Source organism: Hemicordylus capensis, chromosome 16, assembly GCF_027244095.1.
Source record: "Hemicordylus capensis ecotype Gifberg chromosome 16, rHemCap1.1.pri, whole genome shotgun sequence".
Taxonomy (NCBI): Eukaryota; Metazoa; Chordata; class Lepidosauria; order Squamata; family Cordylidae; genus Hemicordylus; species Hemicordylus capensis.
In genome coordinates, this window is record NC_069672.1 from 16,747,751 (window position 1) to 16,769,205 (window position 21,455).

A 21,455-nucleotide genomic window follows, 5' to 3' on the forward strand; every position below is an offset into this window, starting at 1 on the left:
TCGCAGACACGCTCTTGCGCGCATGCGTCGTTGGCGGGGGGAAAGGAAGGGGAGGAGCCACGGGCTTAGTGGGCGTGCTGTCGTCAGACGCAAGGGGAGCGGAAGTGCCTGCGCAGGTGAGGCAAGGAGGAGGCACTAGGCAGGCACCTTCTTAAAGGGGCAGTTCCAGCTGGCCGCTGTGAACGCACTTTTTGGAAAACAATATAAAAATTTGGGTAGGGGGGAATCGAGGGCAAGCCTTTCTCATTAAGATGCATGGGCTATGTGCTTCTGATGTCATGCATTTTTAAATTCTCTTTTGGGGGGCGGGGAGCTCAGCTCTCTTGCAACTCATCAAAGAAGAGACTGAGGGTGGGGGCCCCCAAGGGGCATTCTGTCCACCTCCGTGGCTGCCTGCCTAGCCCACCCTGAAACTTCCCGCCCCCTCCCCACGAGGAGCCTGCCTGGCATTCGAGTAGTTCTGTAGGCAGAGAGGAATGAGACTGTAGCTTAAAGATAAGCGCCTTTTTTTTTTTTTTGCATGCAAAAGGTCTCCGTTTCAATCCCCAGCAGCGACGGAGGAGGGCTGCTGCCAGTCTGTGCAAGCAATGTTTAGTTCAAGTAAGCAGGGTCTGACTCTAGAAGGCAGCTGCCTATGCGTCCAAGTAGCTTTGCATCCTGCTACATGGGGACCTTCCATACACCACCCTCACGCTGCACGTATGCACTGAAGCTCAGCTTCTGCCTTTCTAGTGGCAGGATGCAGCCCACCTGTTAGAACCATGCACAACGATAGCGTCGCTCCTAGGCCCTGTGTGGTGTTTTCTTTTCTGGCCCACCCTTGACAGCTGTACAGCATCCCGCTCCTCTGGTTTATTTTGACTTCTGCTTGCTTTGTTTCCCTTTCCAACAGTTTCAACGAGGGCAGGCATGATCGTGCCCCCTGGATCGGTGGTCGTCCTGGACTGGCACAAGACCCAAGAGAGCAAGGAGTACTTTGATGCTCTCTTGCACCGGAACAGGCGCAAGTTCTTTGGTGAGGGGGAAGAACCTGGCTTTCAGCAGCACTTTGAGGGAGGGTACTTAAGCTCTGGAGGTGGGTTTGTGGGTGGCAGAGGCCACCCTTTGCACGCAGAAGGTCCCAGTTTCAATCCCTGGAAGCATCGCCAGGCAGGGCTGAGAGAGACTCTGGAGATCTGCTGCCAGTCAGTATAGACAATACTGAGTGAGATGGACCAAGGGTCTGACTCAGTAGGCAGCAGCATCCTGTGTTCCCATGTCAAGCCCCTGGTGAGAATTGCTTTGGTGCTGATCCCTGGCAGGGTCGATTGAGAGGCCGGTGCTCCCTCCTCAAGTGGCTGCTGACGTCGTGAGCTACAAGGTCTTTGTGTCGGGGAAGAGCGGCGTGGGCAAGACCGCCTTGGTGGCCAAGCTGGCCGGTCTGGAAGTGCCTCCGGTGCATCACGAGACAACAGGTGTTGGCCGTGGGAGCGGGGGAGCAGCTGACGTTGCCTCCTGTTGATTTGCTTGATCGCATTTATTTAACATGATTTTATACTGCCCCATCGAAATAGCTCTGGGCAGTCTGCAATACACGAAAACAATAATCAGTGTACCTTCTGCCAATATAAATTTTTTAAAAAGCAGGCATGCAACACAAAAATATCTGCTGTTTTCCATGGGAGTTCCCCATGTGATTCCTGACATGTGCGGTACATTCTTGTGGCACACATCCATATGCACCCACAGCATCAACCCAGCCTTGTATGCATGTGCCCACATGCATACAACACAAACGATATGCACAAATCCTGCTCAATACACAAAGAAATCGTCTGGGTTCCAGAGATAATTTGAAAACTGGGTTGTTCAACCAACATCTCCGTTGGTCCTGAAGGGCAGCAGTACAAAAGCAGCAAACTTACTGGCATGGCTTGGCGTGGTGTATGCAAGGTTCTGGACTTCACAGAATGCCATTATGCTGGGCTGTGGCAAGTTTTCCTTGGATCTAAGAACCAGCCCCGAAATGTAGGAGCCAGACAATGGACCCTTGGCAAAAACCCCAAATTTAGTGACTGATAATGTGTAGATGGGAAGGGAAGGGAAATACAGGTGAAACTCGAAAAATTAGAATATCGTGCAAAAGTTCATTAATTTCAGTAATGCAAATTAAAAGGTGAAACTGATATATGAGACAGACGCATTACATGCAAAGCGAGATAAGTCAAGCCTTAATTTGTTATAATTGTGCCCTTCCACATAACTTTCTATTAATGTGCTTTGATACAGCATTTTGGGAACATCCAACTTCTTTGGCAATTACCTTTTGAGGCTTTCCCTCCTTATGGAGGGTGTCAATGATGGTTTTCTGCACAACTGTCAAGTCAGCAGTTTTTCCCATGATTGTGATTCCTAATGAACCAGACTGAGAGACCATTTAAAGGCTCAGGAACCCTTTGCAGGTGTTATGGATTGATTAGCTGATTGGAGTGGGACACCTGGAGCCTACTGTTGAACCTTTTCACAATATTCTAATTTTCTGGGATGGTGGATTTGGGGTTCTCATGAGCTGTATGCCATGATCATCACAATTATAACGAATTAAGGCTTGACTTATCTCGCTTTGCATGTAATGCGTCTATCTCATATATCAGTTTCACCTTTTAATTTGCATTACTGAAATTAATGAACTTTTGCATGATATTCTAATTTTTCGAGTTTCACCTGTATGGGCTTCTCTTTATCCCCTTTACACGTAATGCAGTTAGATCAGAAACAGGAGTGCCTGGGACAAATACAGATTTCATTAAATGACTCTGCCTCTGAACATCCTCGTCTCAGTGCCATGGTTAAATTTCTAGGCGCCATGGTTCCCTGGTGCCTGGAGTTTTAAATGCTTTTTCAATTGTTTTAGCTGGTTTTAAATGTTTGTTATTTTAATGGATGATTGAAATTATTGTAGGAATCCAGACGACCACAGTGTACTGGCCGGCAAAGCTGAGAGAGAGCAGCAAAGCCCTCTTTTTCAAGTTCTCCTTCTGGGACTGTGGAGAAGCTGTGCTCAAGAAGTTTGATCACATCCTCCCGGTGAGCAACAATACGGAGGGCTTAATTGCCCTGTGGACCACGAAAAAGCTCAAAATTGTTCCCAAGGAGGGCTGCATTCTGAAGTCAGAGCAGCATCAGATGCGGGTGGAGGCAGGCATTATGCAGCAATTAAATTAATCCGCGGGTTTCCAAGCCAGGCATCTTCCTAACCAGGATCTATCTTTGCGCGTCTCTCCCTGCCTGTCCCCACCCACCCGCCTCCGACCCACAGGCGTGCACGGAGAAAGTGGACGGTTTCCTCTTTCTCTTTTCCTTCACGGACCGCGCGTCCTTCGAAGACCTGCCGAACCAAATCTCTCGCGTGGCCGAAGGGGCCAAGAAGGCCGTCAAGATGGTGATCGGCACCAAGTATCCTTTAGAGGGACTCTTTCTGTTGCAGGCACTCCGGGTGTGCTCAAAGCAGCTCTGTTCTCACAAAGCAGGGCTGTTGTTATGAAGCCCCCTGCCCCAGCCCGGCAGCTCTGCGGCTTCCCGATTCCTGGCGGTGTGTTAGATGAAAGCAAGATGAACAAGAGAGCGGGCTTGTCTGCCAAGCCCCAGGTGGGGAGGAAGGTTTCCCCGCCTACCTTGTTCTGAGACGGGGGATGGTATCTGGGCAGGGCGTGCTCATCCGACCCAGCTGGGGCTTAGCACATCATCAAGTTCCCTGCCTCCAGCCTTGCTTTTATCTAGCACAAGATTGGGAGACTTCCCCCGCCCCAGTTCCAACCGCAAGGATGGCCCCAATATCTTTTAAAAAGAGGCTTGCCATCGGAAGGGGGAGCTATGTGGCACAGGCCTGTCAGCATTTTAAACAGAGATAATGTTTGGGACACATAGGAACACAGGAAGCTGCCTTTTACTGAGTCAGCCCCTGGGTCCATCTAGCTCAGTATTTTCCGCACGGACTGGCAGCGGCTTATGCAAGGTGGCAGGCAGGAGTCTCTCTCAGCCCAGTCTTGGAGATGCTGCCAGGGAGGGGACTTGGAACCTTCTGCAGGCCAGCAGGCAAGGTGCCCTTTCATCCCAGAGCGGCCCCATCCCCCCAAGGGGAATTTCTTGCAGTGCTCACATGTAGTCTCCCATTTAAATGCAAACCAGGGCAGGCCCTGCTTAGCCAAGGGGACCACTCATGCTCACTGCCACCAGACCAGCTCTCCTGCCCTGCCATATTTTAAGACTCTTTTCCCCGCACACTTCCCCTCTTCTCCTCCTTGACGCTTCCGTCCAGGTTTGACCAGTTCGCGCACACCGACGTCACGGGACCTGACATGGCCGCCTTCCGCCACACGTGGGGCTTGCCTGTCCTGCGGGCCAAGAGCGTCAACGTGCGGCGGCTGGCCGACGGGCACTCCCTGGACGGCCGCGCGGGGCTCTCGGACGTGGCCCACCTCCTGAACGGCCTGGCCGAGCACCTCTGGCGCCAGGACCAAGTGGCCGCAGGCCTGATTCTGCCCGCCCCTGGGCCCCCAGAGCCCACTCCGTGTTGACAGGGCCTGCTGGCAGCAAACGGTTCTCCGAATGCTGCACAAAAGCTGCCCACGGAGGGAAAAGGCAGCACAAAGCCTTCCCACTTCCACGCCTGGGAGACCGGCCAGGCTGAAGGCCATGTTGCCATGGCGCCCACGGTGGGGGAAACCCCTGAATTAGGAGGGGGCCAGCAGCCAGGTGATCCTCTGGGGGAGCCCCTCCCTCACTGACAGCCGTGCGCCGAGACCCCAGCACCCTCTTAGAATTTGCATTCAGTAATGCAGAGTAGTACTATCGCCGTGGCGGTCCGAATGGGGGCTTTAGCCTGGACTGAAAAGGTAGGAGAACTCTCTGACTTCTCTTTAGTCATATTGGCAATCTTCCCTGTAAGAGGGAATCCCAGATGCTGGGATTTGTAGTCAACAACATCTGGGATTTCCTCTTGCAGGGAAACGCCGGTCACAGGTTGGAGCTGTGCTTTTAAAAAAGGTGTCTTTATATATATATATGTGTGTGTGTGTGTCTTAAGTGACTTTTTAAGAAGGGACTTTCAAAAGAAGTGACTTTTAAAGAAGTGCTTTAAACATAAGTATTGTTTTTGCAAGAACTAGATTTTATATTTTCCCAAAAACCTGGGAGAGTGGCTATTGTTCCTTTATCCTGGCTACTCTTGATGCAGCCTAGGGTCCGTTGGGTACCTAGCTCAGGCTAATCTGATTAAGGCTGCAATCTTAGGCAAGCTTGCTAAAGAGTAAGCCCCACTGAACAAAGCGGGGCTAAAATCCAAGTAAACATCCCTAGGCTTGAACTCTCCATCTAACACCTCCTGAACTCCATGTTAAGGCAGTCCAAACGACAGGCTTTAGGGTTTTCCAGGTATGTCCTGTTTTCTTGTTTATTTTGCCCAACATCCGGCCTGAAGAAGAGTTCTGTGATGTTTGGAAGCTTGCTTACAACTTTGCCATTTGAGCTGATCTTTGTAAAGGTTTTATCTTCCTGGGTTGGGGGCGGCGGCGGCGGCGGCTTGCACTCACTGCCTTGTTCTCTGTGTGGGTTCCTTCCCGTTTGTATCACCATTATAGCAATGAGTTAAAGTAAAACTCCTTGAATTTGGAAAGGAGAGGTTGTGTGCATATAGACTCCCTCAATAATCTTGCCTTTGTTTATCATTTATAGAAGGCCACCTGCGCGCGCGACATTGTGCAATGAATAAGGCCGGTCTCTGGCCCTAGGGGGTTGCAATCTAAAAATCCTTAGCACCGTGGAGAACTTCGCCTCCTCGTAAACAAGATGTGTAAATGAGATATTACATCAGCAATCCCCCCACCCAGTCCCCCGTCCTTTGGGGCCAGATACACCCCTCTCTATTAATGAGTGGAATTAATTCATAGAAGCAACTGAATTTGCTAGAGGCAGTTTCCTGCCGCAGACACGCAGCCCCTGTTTATTATTTTATTTACTTAAGGTGTTTATATTTGCTAGGAGACAGGCCTGTGTCCCTTAAACATGCATGTTTGTGCATGCGAAAGCTGCCCTCAAATCCCCAACTCCAGGGTGAATCTGCCTAACAGGGCTTGCTCGATTGCATGGTATAGGCCTTTCTGCGTTGGCCATTGTGGAGTGGACCTCTTTCTTCCCCCGGGGAGCTATCCCAGCGCTCCAGAAGGCCCAGAAATTCTGCACCAGCCCTTTATTTTTGAATGCTTAAATTTGGCAGCTCTAAATTCTACAGCTCGGAGGGCAAGCTGATGCCCCCAACACGCGTCTTGGGTTTTTCTGGGTCTGCGGCTCCCTTGACACAGGCTCTGCAGCAGGGTGTCGCATTTCCAGACGCCCTCTTCCCGTCTCTCTCCCTCTCTTTCTGCCATTTGCACAGAGTTAGTTTTAATATTTAATGGGCCAGCATCACCCCCGAGAGGCCGACCGTGCAAACTTGAGGGGAAGATGCTTCTGGAACTGCTGGCTGTTGCAATTCGCCTCCTCGAATCCATCTCATTTAGGCCTCTCTGAGAAGCCACATTTTATTTTATTTTAAAATAAAACCGTTTTCTTGACCTGAGCGTCCCTGCATTCTGGTGGGCAGGAGCTTAATGAACTCCTCATCCTCATAACCGCCCATCTTTGCAGTGCCGAGAGGCCCTGAAAGCACCGGATTATTTTATTTAAGGTGAAGAACTACAATGCCCGAATTTAAAAAGACATAGGAAACTGGCTTACACAGAGTCAGACCCTTGGCCCGTCTAGTTTGTTGTTGCCTGCACTAAATGGCAACAGCAGCAGCCCTCCCAGGTTTCAGGCAGGGGTCTTTCTCAGCCCTACCTGGAGATGCTGCTGCCAGGGAGTGAATCTGGGACCTTCTGCAAGGCCAAGCAGGGGCAGAGCAATGGCCTCCGAGAGACAATTTATTGCAGAGTCAGGGACTGGCAAAAATGAAAAGCTTTGGCTGGTTGGTGTGAATCCGTTCAGCACACGGGACAAGAGATGCTGGACCAGCATCCAAGGATGTTAAGGGCTGGCAGGGTACCTGGAGGGCTTGCAGTCCAGGTCTTGCGCCCTGACAGGTGGCCTCCCAGCCTCTATGGTGGCCCAAAAATGTGGCGCGCCCTTTCCTTCTTCTCTGGCCTCCCCAGGCTGGACCAGATGGCTCTTTGGGTCTGAGCCCGCGCCGGGGCTCTTCAACAGTCGCTGCTAGGCGTTAGGAATAGAGCCTCCACGTCCAGGCGCAGCCTACCCGCGGAAGCAGGAGGCTGGTCTGGAGGGGCTCTGGGGGCGCATTCCGGCGGGAGGCCCCCACTGGCGATCGGTCTCCGTCCTCCGCCCGCCTGGCAAAACTCTGCAAGCGGGGCTGGGGCGGGGGGAGGCTGCTCTTGCTGTGGCAGCCCCTCCCTGCGTGCTCCCCCCCCTTCTACCCCGCCCGCGCCATCTCCATCTTCGCGGCGGCGGCGGCAGCATCTGCTGCTCCAGCTCCGCCCGCCTCGCCATCGCCGCCGCGCAGGGGCGCAGCCAGGGAGGGAGGCGCAGCTGCCGCGGAGGAGGAGGGGGGGTGACTCGGCACGGGGCGGGGGGGCTGCTGCAGCTGCTGGGCCCCCACTGCGGCCAGGCCTCGTGCGGCTCCGCCTCCCCCTTGCAGGAGCCGGCGGGGGGCGCGCGGAGGAGGAGGAGACGCCCGGCGGGCCCGCAGGTGAGCCGGGCAGGGAGGGGACCCCGCGCCGGGGGGCGGCGGCAGCAGCAGCAACAGCCTTGCACCACCTCCCACCCCACCCACCGGGGACGCGCCTGCCTGCCCGCCGCCCTAGAAGCCGCCGCCGCTGCTCCGGAGTGGGGCCCCCCAGCCAGCCAGCCAGCCAGCATGCAGCGCAAGAAGCTGGCCGGGCCGGAGGCGGCAGCAGCAGCCCAGGACACGCGCCTGCTCATCGGCCTGGGCAGGAGCCGCAGCTCGGGCCCCTTCTGCGACCCCAGCAGCAGCAGCAGCCCCCTCCCCAATGGGGGCCCCGGCGGAAGCTTCGTAAGTGCCAACTTGGGGCTGAGCTCCTGGAACGGGGCGGGGGGGGGAACGGACGGGCTTTCCAGGGACCCCCCGCTGTCGTGGCCGAGTGTCCACAGGGAAACGCTCTGCCCATGCTCAGGGGGGCACGCCAGGGAACCGGCTCTGGAGGAAGGCCTGGGGTTGAAGGACAGCCTGGGCCACACCAGAGCAGGAGGGGTGGGCTTGGGGCCGCCAGGAATGGCGAGCACAGCGGCCTTGTGCGAGTGAAACACAGGCAGCAGGAAGGGTGAGGCCTGACCTTGCACAGCTGCAGCCCCTCCCCAGCGGGACAACTTCAACAGGCCTGCCTTGCAGGGTGGGGGGGGGGGAAGGGACACCTGGTTCTTTAGCCTCTGCTCCAGTCTGATCCTATACGCCTCCTCTTGGGTCACCAGGATGTGGACGATGAGGACGACGACGACGACCCCATTTACATATACGGCGACGGGGCTTACAGGGGGGCCAGTGGCAACTTCTTCCGAGACGGGACGACAAAGATTGGTGAGTCCGGCTGTGGCCACTCCGGAGCCTCTTGGCTCCAGTGTCCTGCCAGAGCTTTTTTTGGAAAGAACTGGACTCTCTTGCAACTGATTACCTGCAAGAGATGCTCTTGTAAGAGCTGAGCTGCATGCTTGGACCAAATGACCTTGCAAGAGCTGAGCTGCTTGCTCCAATGAGGGCTTGCCCCAAGATATTTCCCAGATTGGCTAAGCTAATCTTTCTAGTGATAATAAAATAAGAATAAAAGAGAGTTCATTTACAAACAAAGTCTAGTGTCCAGCAGGTAACATAGGAGCACAGAAAATGCCATATGCCGAGTCAGACCACTGGTCTGTCCAGCTCAGTATTGTCTTCACAGACTGGCAGCAGCTTCTCCAGGGTTGCAGGCAGGAATCTCTCTCAGCCCTATCTTTCAGAAGCTAGGGAGGGAACTTGAAATCCTCTGCTCTTCCCAGAGCAGCTCCACCCTGTAAGGGGAATCTCTTCCAGTGCTCACACATCAAGTCTCTCATTCATATGCAACCAGGGCAGACTCTGCTTAGCTAAGGGGACAAGTCCAGCTTGCTACCACCAGACCAGCTCTCCTCTCCTAACAATATCCCAAACAGTGAAAACAAGGTTCCCTATTGCTTTTGAAATAGAACAGCGGAGGAGTAACTTGCTTAGGGAGCAAGAGGTGGCTGGTTCGAATCCCTGCTGGTTTGTTTGCCAGACTATGGGAAACGCCTATATTATCGGGCAGCAGCAATATAGGAAAATGCTGAAAGGCATCATCTCATACTGCACGGGAGGAGGCCATGGTCAACCCCTCCTGTATTCTACCCAAGACAACCACAGGGCTCTGTGGACCCCAGGAGTCAACACAACTTTAGGGCTCTGGGGAGCCTCTCTGGGGAGGGGAAGTGCTTTTAGTGGGGTGAGGGGCACACCCTTGATTTCCTCTCCCCCACTCGGTCCCCTTCCTCTGTGCAGACTTTGTGCTGGTCTGGGAGGAGAAGGTGCGTCGTCCCTCGAAGAAGAGGAAGAGCAAGCAGGCGCACCCTGAAGGCGACCGGGCAGCGGGGCCGGGAGGCAGCCAGGAGCAGGCTCTGGGGCGGCAGGAAAGGTGGAAGCGGAAATTCCTCAAGAATCTGCGGAGTGCGGGCCTCTTGATGGAGAAGGTATGGGGTGGGTTTGCCCTGCAGCACCGGGCCCAGGGGGGCCTGGCGGTTGGTGTAGGGACCTTTTTCCGCTGGTCAGTCCAGCACCGCCCTCTCTGATCTCCCTTCCGCCCCCCTTCCCAGGAGGAGACCCTGAGCGAGAGGAAGAGCATCCACTACCTGAAGCTGAGCGCCCCCTGGGAGGTGCTGGTGTATTACGCCGAGGAGCTGTGCATGCGCGCCCCTCTCCAGGTGAGCAGCCCCTCCCCAGAAGCCCGCCCCCCTGAGCAGCCCCCAGCCACCTCTCCCCCTTTTCACCTTTTGCAGGCCCACCCTAACCCGGACAGGAACAGCTCCGGCGACCTCCTCCAGAAGCTCCACATCCCCAACGCGATGGACCAGCGGGTCCCCAACAAGCCCATGGACTACTACACCTGTGCCTTCCGCAAGTCCAAACTGGACAAGTGAGTGAGGGCGGGCTGTGGCCCCGGGGGGACCCTTCCTGCCAGCTCGGCTCCCCCGGCCACCTCCCAGGTTCCGGAGGCCATCGCCACCCGGGCTGAGAGGGTGGCCGGCCGAATCTGTGTTCTTCTAGAGAGCATTTGAGACCGCAAGTTCTTGCCTGGAGAGGCTTGCAGGGGAGCCCAGGGAACGGGTCACCCAGCTCATGGACTGTCCGTATTGACCCACACGGGCTCTCCAGGGTTTCAAACGAGGGTCCTTCCCAGCCCTACCTGGAGATGCTGCCGGCAGGGACTGAATTGGGACTTTCTGCACGCAGGAGCCCTATTTCAGTGGGCTCTCCCACCAGCGTGGTGTAGTGGTTAGAGTGCCGGACTAGGACCAGGGAGACCCGAGTTCAAGTCCCCATTCAGCCAGGAGACCAGCTGGGTGACTCTGGGCCAGTCCCTGCTCTCTCAGCCTCACCTACTTCACAGGGTTGTTGTGAGGAGAAACTCAAGGATGTAGCACACCGCTCTGGCGTCTTTCTCAGCCCTAGCCGGAGATGCCGCCAGAGACTGATCCCGAGACCCTCCGCATGCCGAACGGGGGCTCTGCCACTAGCCACGGCCCCCTCCCCAGTCTGCAACATTTCTCTCTGCCAGGTTCCTGGGCAGCGACTCTCACGACACCTACTTCACCAACACACAAAGGCATCGCATTGTGAGTGTGCGCCGGGTGGCGTGCCCGGCCCGCCCCATCCCCAGGGTGAAAGGAGCTCCACGCCTGGGAGAAGGCGGTGTCCCTGCATCTGCTGCGGGCCGCTTGCCTTCCGGCCTGAGGCTGGAATCCCGTCTCTCCTCCCCACGGGCAGGTCTATGAGATCTTGGCGCGGACGGTCTACGGGAAGCGGAAACACGCGGAAATCGGCATCGACCGGCTGCTGAATGAAGGGGTCTATGCCGCAGCCTTCCCACTGCACGAAGTAAGAGGCTTGCTGGGAAACTCCGCTTTGGAGTCGGGGGCGGTGGGCACAGAAGGGCAGCTCCCGAGAGGGGGGGTGGGGCTGCCGTTGCCCAGAATGCCATGAAGGGTGAGCTGGAGGAGGACACACTGCACGTGCCCAGAAGCACCATTGTCATCGCTTGGTGTGACGGTTTTTATTATCATCAGATATTTGTAGGCCGGTGTTCCCCCCCCAGCCAGAAAAGTCCTCCGAGTGTTTTACGTGACCGACTCAGTGGAATGAAGTGGGAAGACGGTTCTCTGTCCCAAAGGGGCTCACGGCCGGGAGGAGCAGTGCGAGGGAGGCCCCAGCCAAGACATAACTATGGGTTTAATTGGCTTTTGAGCTGGTTTGGAGCTCGAGGTTTGCTCCCCTGTGTCCTTCCGATGTGGCTCCCTGAGACATGCGTGCTGTCAAAGACCTCTCCCTACCTTCTCCTCCAGGGCCCCTTTGAACTCCCCGAGTACGAGGTGCCCGGCGAAGAGCTGAATCCGCGGCAGATCCTCTTCAGCTTCTGGGCTCAGTGGCGCTGCTGGTACAAATACCAGCCCTTGGACCACATCCGCGAGTACTTTGGAGAGAAAGTGGCCATTTACTTCGCCTGGCTGGGTGAGAGCCTGCTGCAGCCAGAGCACCCACCACCACCACTACCACCGCCGCCGCCCCGGTCCCCTCCCTCCTCCCCCGTGTTGAAAACAGGGCCCTGTATCCGTGATGCACCCAGAGGGAACCTTTCCTCTTTAAAACGACTCCCCGCAATCCAGGGTGCCGAGTTGTGGCCAGCGAAGGCTGCTCTTCTGCAGCCAACATCTGGGTGGAAGGGGGCTCAAGGAGGGAGAGAGAGGAAGGGAAGTCCGGCGGTGGGTGTCGTGAATGGAGAGAGTGGGGGCCCTGGGTTGCCCCTCAGGGAGGTCGGTGCTCACGGGGGCCCCCTCTCATTCTCCCCCGCAGGCTTCTACACTGCTTGGCTGCTCCCAGCTGCTGCCGTCGGCACGCTGGTCTTCCTGGCGGGCCTGTTAGCCATGGGGGCGAACACCCCGGCGTGAGTGGGGCAGGGGGGGCGCGGCCAGGAGGGGCTTGGGCGGGGCCGCTCAGGGGACCCTTGCACCTTCTCGTTGGAGGCCCCTGAGGGTGGCGGCTCTGGGTGGGAGAGCCACTTTCTTCCTGTGCTGAGAAGAACTCGCAGGAACACAGGAAGCTGCCACATACTGAGTCAGAGCCTTGGTCCATCGGGCTCGGTATGGTCTACACAGACTGGCAGCGGCTTCTCCAAGGCGGCAGTCAATTATTCTTCTGTGGCTTCTCTCTCACACACACACACACACACACTCTCTCTCTCTCTCTCTTCCAGGTCAAGCTCCAGTTGCTTACTGACCCCATTTCAAGGGCATTGGCCCTGTGCCAAATCTATGCCCTAGCAAAGGTTGGAAGGGGTGGGCATAGCTCAGTGGCAGAGCCTCTCCTTGGCAGGCGGAAGGTCCCAGGTTCAATTCCTGGCAGCATCGCCAGGTAGGGCTGGGAGAGACTCCTGCCTGATGAAGCCTTGGAGAAGTTGCTGCCGGTCAGAGTAGGAGGCACTGAGCTGGATGGACCAAGGTTCTGACTCAGTATAAGGCCGCTTCCTAGGAAGGGTCCCAACAGAGGCTGAGGACCTGGAGGGCACATCCGTGGCTGCCTCCCCCGCTGACTCCCTCCTCTGCTCCTCCCAGGCAGGAGATCTGCAACAGCGGAGGCCAGTTCCTGATGTGCCCCCTTTGTGATACCTGCAAAAACTGGAACGTCTCGGAGATCTGCCCCATGGCCAAGGTGAGGTGGCTGCCGTGGGCATATATATATGCTGGTGCTGTGTTTTGCTAATGGAACGTGGCAAAGCCTTTTTTTTTAGTCTGGCCTTCCAGGGTTTTTAAATTGTTTGAAACACTTTCATAGTGTTTGATTGTTTGACTGGGCTTAACTGATGGTTAGGTCTTTATCTTATTTATTGTAAACTGCCCAGAACTGACAGAAGGGGTGGTGGTATAAAATCACAATAAATAAAATAATAAAACAATAAATAATAAATGAAATGGACATAAACCACATCCAAGAAGGAGGGAGTGTCCTTTCTCTCTCTCTCTTTTTTCTCTCCAAACATCTTTGTTCTGTGGACTGCAGCCTGGGTTTTCTCCCTTTTGGTTTTCTCTCCCGTCTCATGCACAGGTCGGCTACCTCTTCGACCACCCGGGGACAGTTTTCTTCAGCGTCTTCATGTCCTTCTGGGCCGTGGCCTTCCTGGAGTACTGGAAGCGGAAGAATGCCACGCTTGCCCACCACTGGGACTGCCTGGACTTCCAGGAAGAGGAGGCAAGCGGGGGGGGGCAGATATAGGGGTCCTCCTGTGTGGGGCTGATGGACACAACCCAGAGACACAACCTTAAAGGGAAGGGGAAAGAGTGGTTACCAAAGGGGTCCAAACAGATGAATTGTATCCCAGTTAATAGCAAGAATCCGCCAAACAGATAAAGCAACAGCATCCCTGATTGGCAGGAGATAGATGGGGAAAGGCCAAGGAAACTTCCTTAGAGGTAAACCCATTGTGTTAGGTGGGACTTCCTCCTTAATAAAAGGGTGTAGGGTTGCCGCCATGAGTTTCTCTCTTTTGCCTACAAGAACTGTTTTGACTTTCTTTGTCTTTTCCTTTTGCCTTTCTTTCTTTTCTTTCTTTTTCTTTCTCTCTTTCTTTCCTGGACCAAGCAGGAGCGTCCCCGGCCGGAGTTCGCGGCCATGGCCCCCTGCATGGAGCAGAACCCCATCACGGGGGTGAAGGAGCCCCACTTCCCTGAGCGGGACCGGCTGTCGCGCATCCTCACCGGATCCATGGCCATCATCATCATGGTACGGCCGGCCTGTGTGTGTCCCCAAGTGGGGCGTGTGTGTGTGCGTGTGCAAGAGGTCTCCTCCCCCTTAAATGTCTCCTCCCCCTTAAATGTCTCCTCCCCCTTAAATGTCTCCTCCCCCTTAAATGTCTCTGCCCACACAGACCTCCTGCCCTCTGGAATTATGTCCCCTTAAATCACTCTGCCTTTTCTCCCTTGCTGCCTCCTGTCCTCCCTCCCCGCCCCCCCCATCCCTCCCTCCCCGTCCCTCCTCAAAACTCACTTGGGCATCCCTTCACACAACCCCCAGCCTCCTTTCTTCCCTGAAGCTTAGAAGTCCATGTCACAGAAATAAATGCGTCTCTCCCCATCCCAACCGCCTGCCCCTTCCTCTGTTGTCTCCCTGGTGTCAGTGTGTAGACTGTAAGCCTTTACTTTTTTACTCTTAAGCCACTCTGGCTTGTTTTCATTTACAAACCAGCTATCCAAAACGGCCCGGGGCATTCCACCACCCAAAACGAAAACCCCTTAAAATATTAACATAAAATTCATTAAAGACGTATGTGCATGGGTTGCGCAGCACAAATGAACCAACGACGACATCCCTGTCTTGGTGACCCAGTCTGTGTTCTTGTCCCTCCCAGCTCTGCGTCGTGATGATTTTTCTGGTGTCCGTGATCATGTATCGGGGGATCGTCAGCACCATGATGTATCACACGGGGAACACCATTCTGATGACCCAGGTGAGGAGGGGGCCTGGTGGGGGGCCTGCGGGAGGGTCTTATGCCCGGCGTGGGGTCCTGCACTGGGACCAGGATGCGCCCCGCCCCCCCCCCCCGGCTTGATCCTGCCAATGGCCTCCTCGGATGTCCTCTCTTGCAGGCAGGCAACATCGCCAACATCAGCAGCTCCATGGTGAACCTGGTCCTGATCCTCCTCATGAGCCAGGTCTACACCTCCCTGGCGGAGAAGCTGACCCGGTGGGGTGAGTCTGGGGTCCTCCCAGGGGTCTGGGCTGCCACCGGCCGCCTTCCGCTCCCCTCTGAGGCTGCCGCGGTCGACCCACTTCGCGCGGCCTTGGGGGTGAGCGTTACCAGCCCGGCACGTCCGGCTCTCCTCCTTTCATCCCACCGTTCAGCCCTCTGTGCCCGGCACCCACGTCCCTAGAAACCCAGGACGCTGGCCTTGTGCCGAGTCCGACCCTTGGCCCACCTAGCCCAGTACTGCCTGCTCTGACGGGCCGCGGCTCCTCCGAGGCTCCAGGCAGGAACCTCTCCCAGCCCTGCCCGGAGAAGCGTTGCCAGGGAGGGAACCGGGGACCCTCTGCATGCAAAGCCGATGTTCTGCCCCTGAGAGACGACGAGGCGGCTGCCTCCTCCTGAGTCAGACCCTTGGCCCACCGAGCCCAGTCTCGGCCCGCTCAGTCTCGGTCTCTCCCGGGCAGAAATGCACCGGACTCAGACGCAGCACGAGGACGCCTTCACCTTCAAGGTCTTCATCTTCCAGTTCGTCAACTTCTACTCCTCCCCGTTCTACGTGGCGTTCTTCAAAGGGAGGTGCTGTGCCGGCGGTGGGACACACGTTGGGGCCAGGGGGTGGTGGGAGGCGGCGGGAGGGGGTCCACCCAGCTCAACGCTGCCTACACTGACCAGCAGCAGCACTCCAAGCTTTCGGGCAGGGGTCCCTCCCGCTCTTGCGTGGGGATGCTGCCAGGCTCTGAGCCGGGGGCCTTCTGCCTGCCAAAAGCAGAGGCTCTTCTGCCTCGGAGCCACGGCCCCATCCCCTGAGGGCAAGAGCTTACAGGGCTCAGACATTGAGTCTCCCCTCCAAATGCAAACCAAGGTGGGCCCTGCTTAGCAGAGGGGGGATTCGTGCTCGCTGCTCCAAGACCAGCTCTCCTCCTCCTCGCCCTCTCCTGGGCTCAGTGGTAAAGCTGGCAGCCCACCCAGCCCGGGAGAAATGGGGGCTTTCTGGCATTCCTCGGGGCACCGCTAAGGAAGGACCCACCGGCCGCACGCTGTGGCTTGGTCTTCCGCAGACTCCAGCAGCGATGCCTCCCTTTCCCCTCTGCAGGTTTGTGGGGTATCCCGGCCAGTACGGCAAACTCCTGGGCATGCGGAATGAAGACGTAAGTCCCGGGGCGGAGGGGAGGGGGACGGTGCTTCTCAGTCGGGGGGGGGGGGCTCACCACTTGGCGCCCCAGAGGTGTCTCCTGAGCCCTGCAGAAGAGACACCTCCCTCCCTCCCTCCCTCCCTGCAGTGCGGTCCCGGCGGGTGCCTGATCGAACTGGCCCAGCAGCTCTTCATCATCATGGTCGGGAAGCAGATTGTCAGCAACGTCCAGGAGTACCTGATTCCGTGAGTTGCCTCCACCAGACACACACCCCTACCCCTCCTCCTGTGGAACTCCTCGACACTGGGTGTGGTGGGGGGTGCTTTGGGCAGCAGCAGCAACCACCCCCGGCGGGCCTCCTGGCGTCGTGCGCATACTGGAGAGGCAGCCGGCAGCCACAGCTCCGGCCATTCCTGGTTTTGCCCCCGCAGGAAGCTGAAGGCCTGGTGGCAGAAGCGGAAGCTGGCCCGGGTGCGAGGCTCTCAGATCTGCCAGGAGCCAAAGCGCTGGGAGGAAGATTACGAGCTGATTGAGTGCGAAGGCCTCTTCGAGGAGTACCTGGAGATGGGTAAGGGGGTCGGGGTGGCTGGGGAGGGCGGGGGGGGAGGGTCACCTGCTCACCTGGAGCGGCCTCCTGCCGAGTCAGGCCATGGGGCTGCCTAGCCCAGTTCTGCCAGCTCTGACTGGCAGCAGTTCTCTCTAGGGCCGCAGGCAGAGAAAGGCTTTCCCCTACCGGGGTACTGGAGATCCTTGAACTGGAGTTGGGACTGTGTGAGCTCAGAGCAGGTGCCTTTCAATGACACCGCGCCCAGACCATTGCTCCATCCAGCCCAGCGTGGCCAACTCTGTTTGGCAGCATCTCTCCCAACAACCTTCCCCTCACTTGCAACCTGGGATCCTTTTTAACTGGAGGTGCTGCCAGAGCAGAGGCTCTAACACTGAGTTATGGCCCCTCAATGAAGCTGCTTCCTACTGAGTTAAACACTTGCCCCATCCCGCTCAGTATTGTCATCACAGACTGGCAGCAGCTTCTCCAAGGTTGCAGGCAGGAGTCTCTCTCAGCCCTGTCTTGGAGATGCTGCCAGGGAGGGAACTTGGAGCCTAGATGCTCTTCCCAGAGCAGCTCCATCCCCTGCTGAGGGGAATCTCTTCCAGTGCTCACACTTCTAGCCTCCCCTTCAAATGCCGCTGCCTCCACACTTAGCTGCCTCCTTTCTAAACTCAGAAGGCCCCAGGCTCTTTCTCCTTCCTTGGTGCTGCAATTTCTCCAAACCCCCTAGTCGTTATAGCAACTGTTCCCCCCCATCACACACGCACTCCTGTATAAGTGAGAATAACAACACAGCCCTACCCTGAAGGGCTGTTGTGCAGGTTGCCACTCCCTCCTCCTCCTCCTCCTCTTCCCCGCTCAGTGCTGCAGTTCGGCTTCATCACCATCTTCGTGGCGGCCTTCCCGCTGGCCCCGCTCTTCGCGCTGCTCAACAACTGGGTGGAGATCCGCCTGGACGCCCAGAAGTTCGTGTGCGAGTACCGCCGCCCGGTGGCGGAGAGGGCCCAGGACATCAGCGTCTGGTTCTTCATCCTGGACGTGCTGGCCCAGGTCTCCGTCATCGTCAACGTGAGTCAGGGAGGCGTCCAGGACTCCTTGGGGGAAGGAGGTGTGAAGGCGCGGGCAGCTGGGAGCTGCTTTCCGGATTGTCGCCTAGGCGTAGCCTTCAGCAGCGAGACGGGAGACCCCGGGGGGGTCTTCCGCTGTCTGGAGGGCTGGCCCCGAGAAGGAGCCGGGGGCTTGCTCTCTGCTGCTTCTGGAGACCGTAGGTTGGGATGGCAAGGAAGCCGATTCAGGCCAGGCCGTGGGAGGGGTTTCCAAACTGTCAGAGCTGTTGGACAGTGGAACCGTCTGCCTCATGCAGTGGTGGGCTCTTCTCCGTGGCAGGAAGTTTTCAGACTAAGGCTGTCAGGGACGCCATAGCCGTTTCCTTCACTGAGCGGCAGGGCGGGGCTAGATGACCTCCAATGTTCCTCCCAGCTGTAAAATTCTCTGGCTGGGTTCACACAGTCACAAGGACCCTGGCTAAATGCAGAAACAGGATTAGTGGAGCTGACGGTGAGAACCCAGAATTCCAGGGCACATCCTGGTCCAACCGCTCCGGCCCAGAAGCATTTTACTAGGATTTCGCCAGGACCCCCGTGACTGTGTGACCCCCAACCCAGCTCCTGGTTCTCCTGCCTGCCTGACCGCGGTGTTCTCTGGGGTTCCCCCCACCCCTCCGGCAGGCCTTCCTCATCGCCTTCACGTCCGACTTCTTGCCACGCCTCCTCTACCAGTACGAATACGACAGCCACCTCCACGGCTACGTCAACTTCACGCTGGCTTACTCTCCGCCAAGCTATGTAGACAGCAACCACACCATGTGCCGGTGAGTCACTGCCCCAAACTCCTTGAAACCAGGTGTCCCCTGCCCCACTGGGCCCACACTAAAACACCGCTGCAACATTTCCCTGCAGATACAAGGCCTTCCGTGACCCCAACGGCAACTACACCCTCTTCTACTGGAAGCTCCTAGCCATCCGCTTGGGGTTCATCATCACCTTCGAGGTGAGAGCCACAGCTGGTTGGATTGATCTTGGAGCTGCCGGAGCTTTAAGATTGAGCAGCCAGTCATCAAGGGCAGCCCCAGCTGAAGCACACTGCAGTAGTCTGGCCAGACGCTTGGAAAAGATCTTTGCTTCTGGAATCAAGCGTGCAGATGGAAGCCATATCCACAAACAAAGCCAGTCTCTCTATTCATAGAATCTGTTTGCATCACTTTCCCATATGGAACAATTTGTGCTGAGGTGTGGAATGTGCAGATCACTTGGTGGAAAACCTCCCCCTGCCCCCATTTAAAATAATAATGATGATCTAAAAATACATCAGCATTTCGGCTACTCTTGACAAGTATTTTTGCTAATCCCCCCTTGAATCCTCTTATTTAATGGAACATAATTGTCCTCTTTAACTGCATTTAATTTAAATTCTCTCGTTTAGTTGAATAATCTTCTGCCTGAGGGGGTCTTAAATGTCTGAATGAGGCACTAAATTTTAATTTTAAAAAATGTACGGCATGTGCATAACTTTGGCTGCCTTTCCTGAGTTCACCATCTTATGGATGTACGCACTCAGGATAATAAATGTCATGTCTGCATAATGGGGTATATTAATTGGCTTGTTTAGTTTTTTGGGACAGAATTCCAGCAGGGGAGAGGCTCCTGCTGCTTGATAATCTCTCTGAGCCAGCAGACTGGTCACAGACCCACCAGGCAAGCCTTTTCTCTCAGCCTCAGTCTTCCCATCTGCAGTGTGGGGGCAATCATGCCGGGCTACCTCGCAAGGTTCTTGTGAGGATTACCAAGAACAAATCTCTGTTCTTGAAGCACTTGGATGAGGACTTGGGGGGTGTTCTCTCAACATAAGCAGAGTCCTGCTGGGCCAGGTTAGTCCAGCATCCTGATTCACACTGTTTCCCAAGGCATGGTGGTTTCACACCATTGCTTTGGGAAGCCACACAACCAAGAGATGAAGGCAAGCCCCAGCTCCTGCTGTTGCTCCCTTGCAAATGGGATTCTGAGGAATCCTGCCTCTGAGCCTGTAGCCATCAGGACTAGTAGCCACAGATAGCCCCGTCCTCCATCCACTTGTCTTAAGCCCTGCTTAAAGCCATCCATGCTGGTGGCCATCCCCCATATCTCGTGGCAAGGAATTCCATAGATCAAATTGATTGATTGATTTGATTGTTTAATTTATATACTGCCTCTCATTAAAACAATCCCAAGGCGGCTTACACAGAATTAAAAAAAAAGATTATTAAAAAAAAGAGCCACAATTAAAATATTAAGCTAAAATATAAAAAGCAAATCTCATTAAAAAGATTTAAAATACAAGCATAAAAATGGAACAAAATGCAAAGAAGCAACGGCAGAGACATGTGGGAATCGGTGGGAAAGTCCTTCTTTTTTGTGAGTTCTAAATTTTCCAGCCTTGCATTTCATGGGGTGACCCCTGGTTCTAGTGGGGTGTGAGAGGGAGGAAAAGTCCCTCCCTGTCCACCCTCTCCACTCCATGCATAACTTTATACACCTCGGATCCTGTCTCCCCTTAGTCGCCTCTTTTCCAAGGTGAAGAGCCCCAGATGCTGTAGCCTGGCCTCCTAAGGAAGGTGCTCCAGGCCCCTGATCATCTTGCTCGCCCTCTTCTTCTGCACCTTCTCCACTTCGACCATGTCTTCCTTAAGATACGGTGACCAGAACTGCACGCGGTGCTCCCATTGTGGCCGCCGCATCGGGCTGCCTGCTCAGCCATCTCCTTCCTCTCCCCTCCCAGCACGTGGTCTTCTTCTGCCTGCGCCTCATTGACTGGCTGGTCCCCGACGTCCCCGAGTCCCTGGCGGTGAAAATCAAGCGCGAGAGATACCTGGCCAAGCAGGCCCTCGCCGACAACCAAGACGTGATGCTGACGGTGAGTCGTGACTCCTCCCCCTCAGCAGGTCAGTGCGTGGAAGAGCGCCCGGTGCGCACATGGACGTGTGTGTGTGTGTGTTTTCGTGTCAGTGTTGCCGTGGCGAGGCTCCGAGCAGCCAGCCGCGGAGGGTGGGGGGCACATCATCCGCCAAGGGGTGCATGCCGCTCCCCAGCCAAAGGGCACACGTTCCTCGCAGCCTCCCTGAATCCTCACCTGCTTTCGCTAAGTTTAAGAAACACAGCCCTGCAGGTCGGAGGAGGGCAGCCCCCCGCTAGGGCTCTCTCTGGGTCGCTGTGGTGGGGCGGGGGGGCGTGCCCATGTGCCGTGGGCTTCTCTCTGCATGCGCCATGTGGCCGTGTGCGTCTCCGTGGCGGCATGAATTGCTGGGCAGTGAGTGGCGCCTGTGCTTTCTGAGAGCAAACGTCTTGCCCCAACTGGTGTCTGGCCTTTCTGACGCACACCGTTTCCCCTCTCGGAGTGATTCCTCCGGAGCTGGGCCTCATGGTTGCTGAGCCCCAGGACTTATTTATTCGGGCTAAGGTTGAGCCCTGTTTAGTTTGCAAGCCCTCTGGGGACAGAGAAGCATCTTTGGTGGTTGTGGTTGTTGTTGTTGTGGCTTGTTGTTTGTTATTTCTCTTTTTTGTGAACTGCTTTGAGAACCGTGTTGGAAAGTGGTATATAAATATCGATAGCAGTGTGGGAACCTGTAAGAACACAGAAGAGAATTATGGTCAAACTAGTCTAGCATCCCGTTCCCGGCAGTGGCCAGCCAGACACCCTAGAAACAGAGTAGGAGATCATGGCCTCCTCGCCCTTGCACCTGGTAGTCACAAATAT

General features: G+C 55.9%; 2 protein-coding genes across 7 annotated transcripts in view; both read left to right on the forward strand.

Annotated features, from left to right (window-relative positions):
- CPLANE2 (ciliogenesis and planar polarity effector complex subunit 2) lies at nt 1-5,658 on the forward strand. Of its 4 annotated transcripts, XM_053280738.1 has the most exons (7): nt 146-215; nt 530-600; nt 893-1,015; nt 1,302-1,454; nt 2,942-3,066; nt 3,299-3,435; nt 4,298-5,658. In XM_053280738.1, the coding sequence occupies exons 2-7, from the start codon at nt 588-590 to the stop codon at nt 4,554-4,556; spliced, it is 810 nt and encodes a 269-aa protein (XP_053136713.1). In that variant the 5' UTR covers nt 146-215; nt 530-587; the 3' UTR covers nt 4,557-5,658. The 4 variants fall into 4 exon arrangements, with proteins under 4 accessions (XP_053136710.1, XP_053136714.1, XP_053136711.1 ...); XM_053280735.1 differs by lacking the exons at nt 146-215; nt 530-600 and adding an exon at nt 1-116; XM_053280739.1 differs by lacking the exon at nt 530-600 and having other exon boundaries at nt 129-215.
- LOC128338384 (anoctamin-7-like) overlaps nt 4,631-21,455 on the forward strand; it is a 24,618-nt gene continuing 7,793 nt past the window's right edge. Inside the window, exons 1-22 of one of the 3 annotated variants that reach the window (XM_053280720.1) lie at nt 4,631-4,874; nt 8,458-8,563; nt 9,536-9,723; nt 9,847-9,954; nt 10,030-10,166; nt 10,809-10,866; nt 11,018-11,128; nt 11,593-11,758; nt 12,101-12,191; nt 12,859-12,955; nt 13,349-13,492; nt 13,886-14,023; nt 14,649-14,747; nt 14,887-14,989; nt 15,449-15,560; nt 16,078-16,132; nt 16,265-16,362; nt 16,549-16,685; nt 17,530-17,735; nt 18,395-18,537; nt 18,626-18,716; nt 20,481-20,643. In XM_053280720.1, the coding sequence (XP_053136695.1) occupies nt 4,815-4,874; nt 8,458-8,563; nt 9,536-9,723; nt 9,847-9,954; nt 10,030-10,166; nt 10,809-10,866; nt 11,018-11,128; nt 11,593-11,758; nt 12,101-12,191; nt 12,859-12,955; nt 13,349-13,492; nt 13,886-14,023; nt 14,649-14,747; nt 14,887-14,989; nt 15,449-15,560; nt 16,078-16,132; nt 16,265-16,362; nt 16,549-16,685; nt 17,530-17,735; nt 18,395-18,537; nt 18,626-18,716; nt 20,481-20,643 (2,611 nt within the window). In that variant the 5' untranslated portion in view covers nt 4,631-4,814. Of the gene's footprint in view, nt 4,875-5,797; nt 8,042-8,457; nt 8,564-9,535; nt 9,724-9,846; nt 9,955-10,029; nt 10,167-10,808; nt 10,867-11,017; nt 11,129-11,592; nt 11,759-12,100; nt 12,192-12,858; nt 12,956-13,348; nt 13,493-13,885; nt 14,024-14,648; nt 14,748-14,886; nt 14,990-15,448; nt 15,561-16,077; nt 16,133-16,264; nt 16,363-16,548; nt 16,686-17,529; nt 17,736-18,394; nt 18,538-18,625; nt 18,717-20,480; nt 20,644-21,455 lie in introns of those variants that run through there. The other 2 variants (XM_053280719.1, XM_053280718.1) reach the window with 2 other exon arrangements.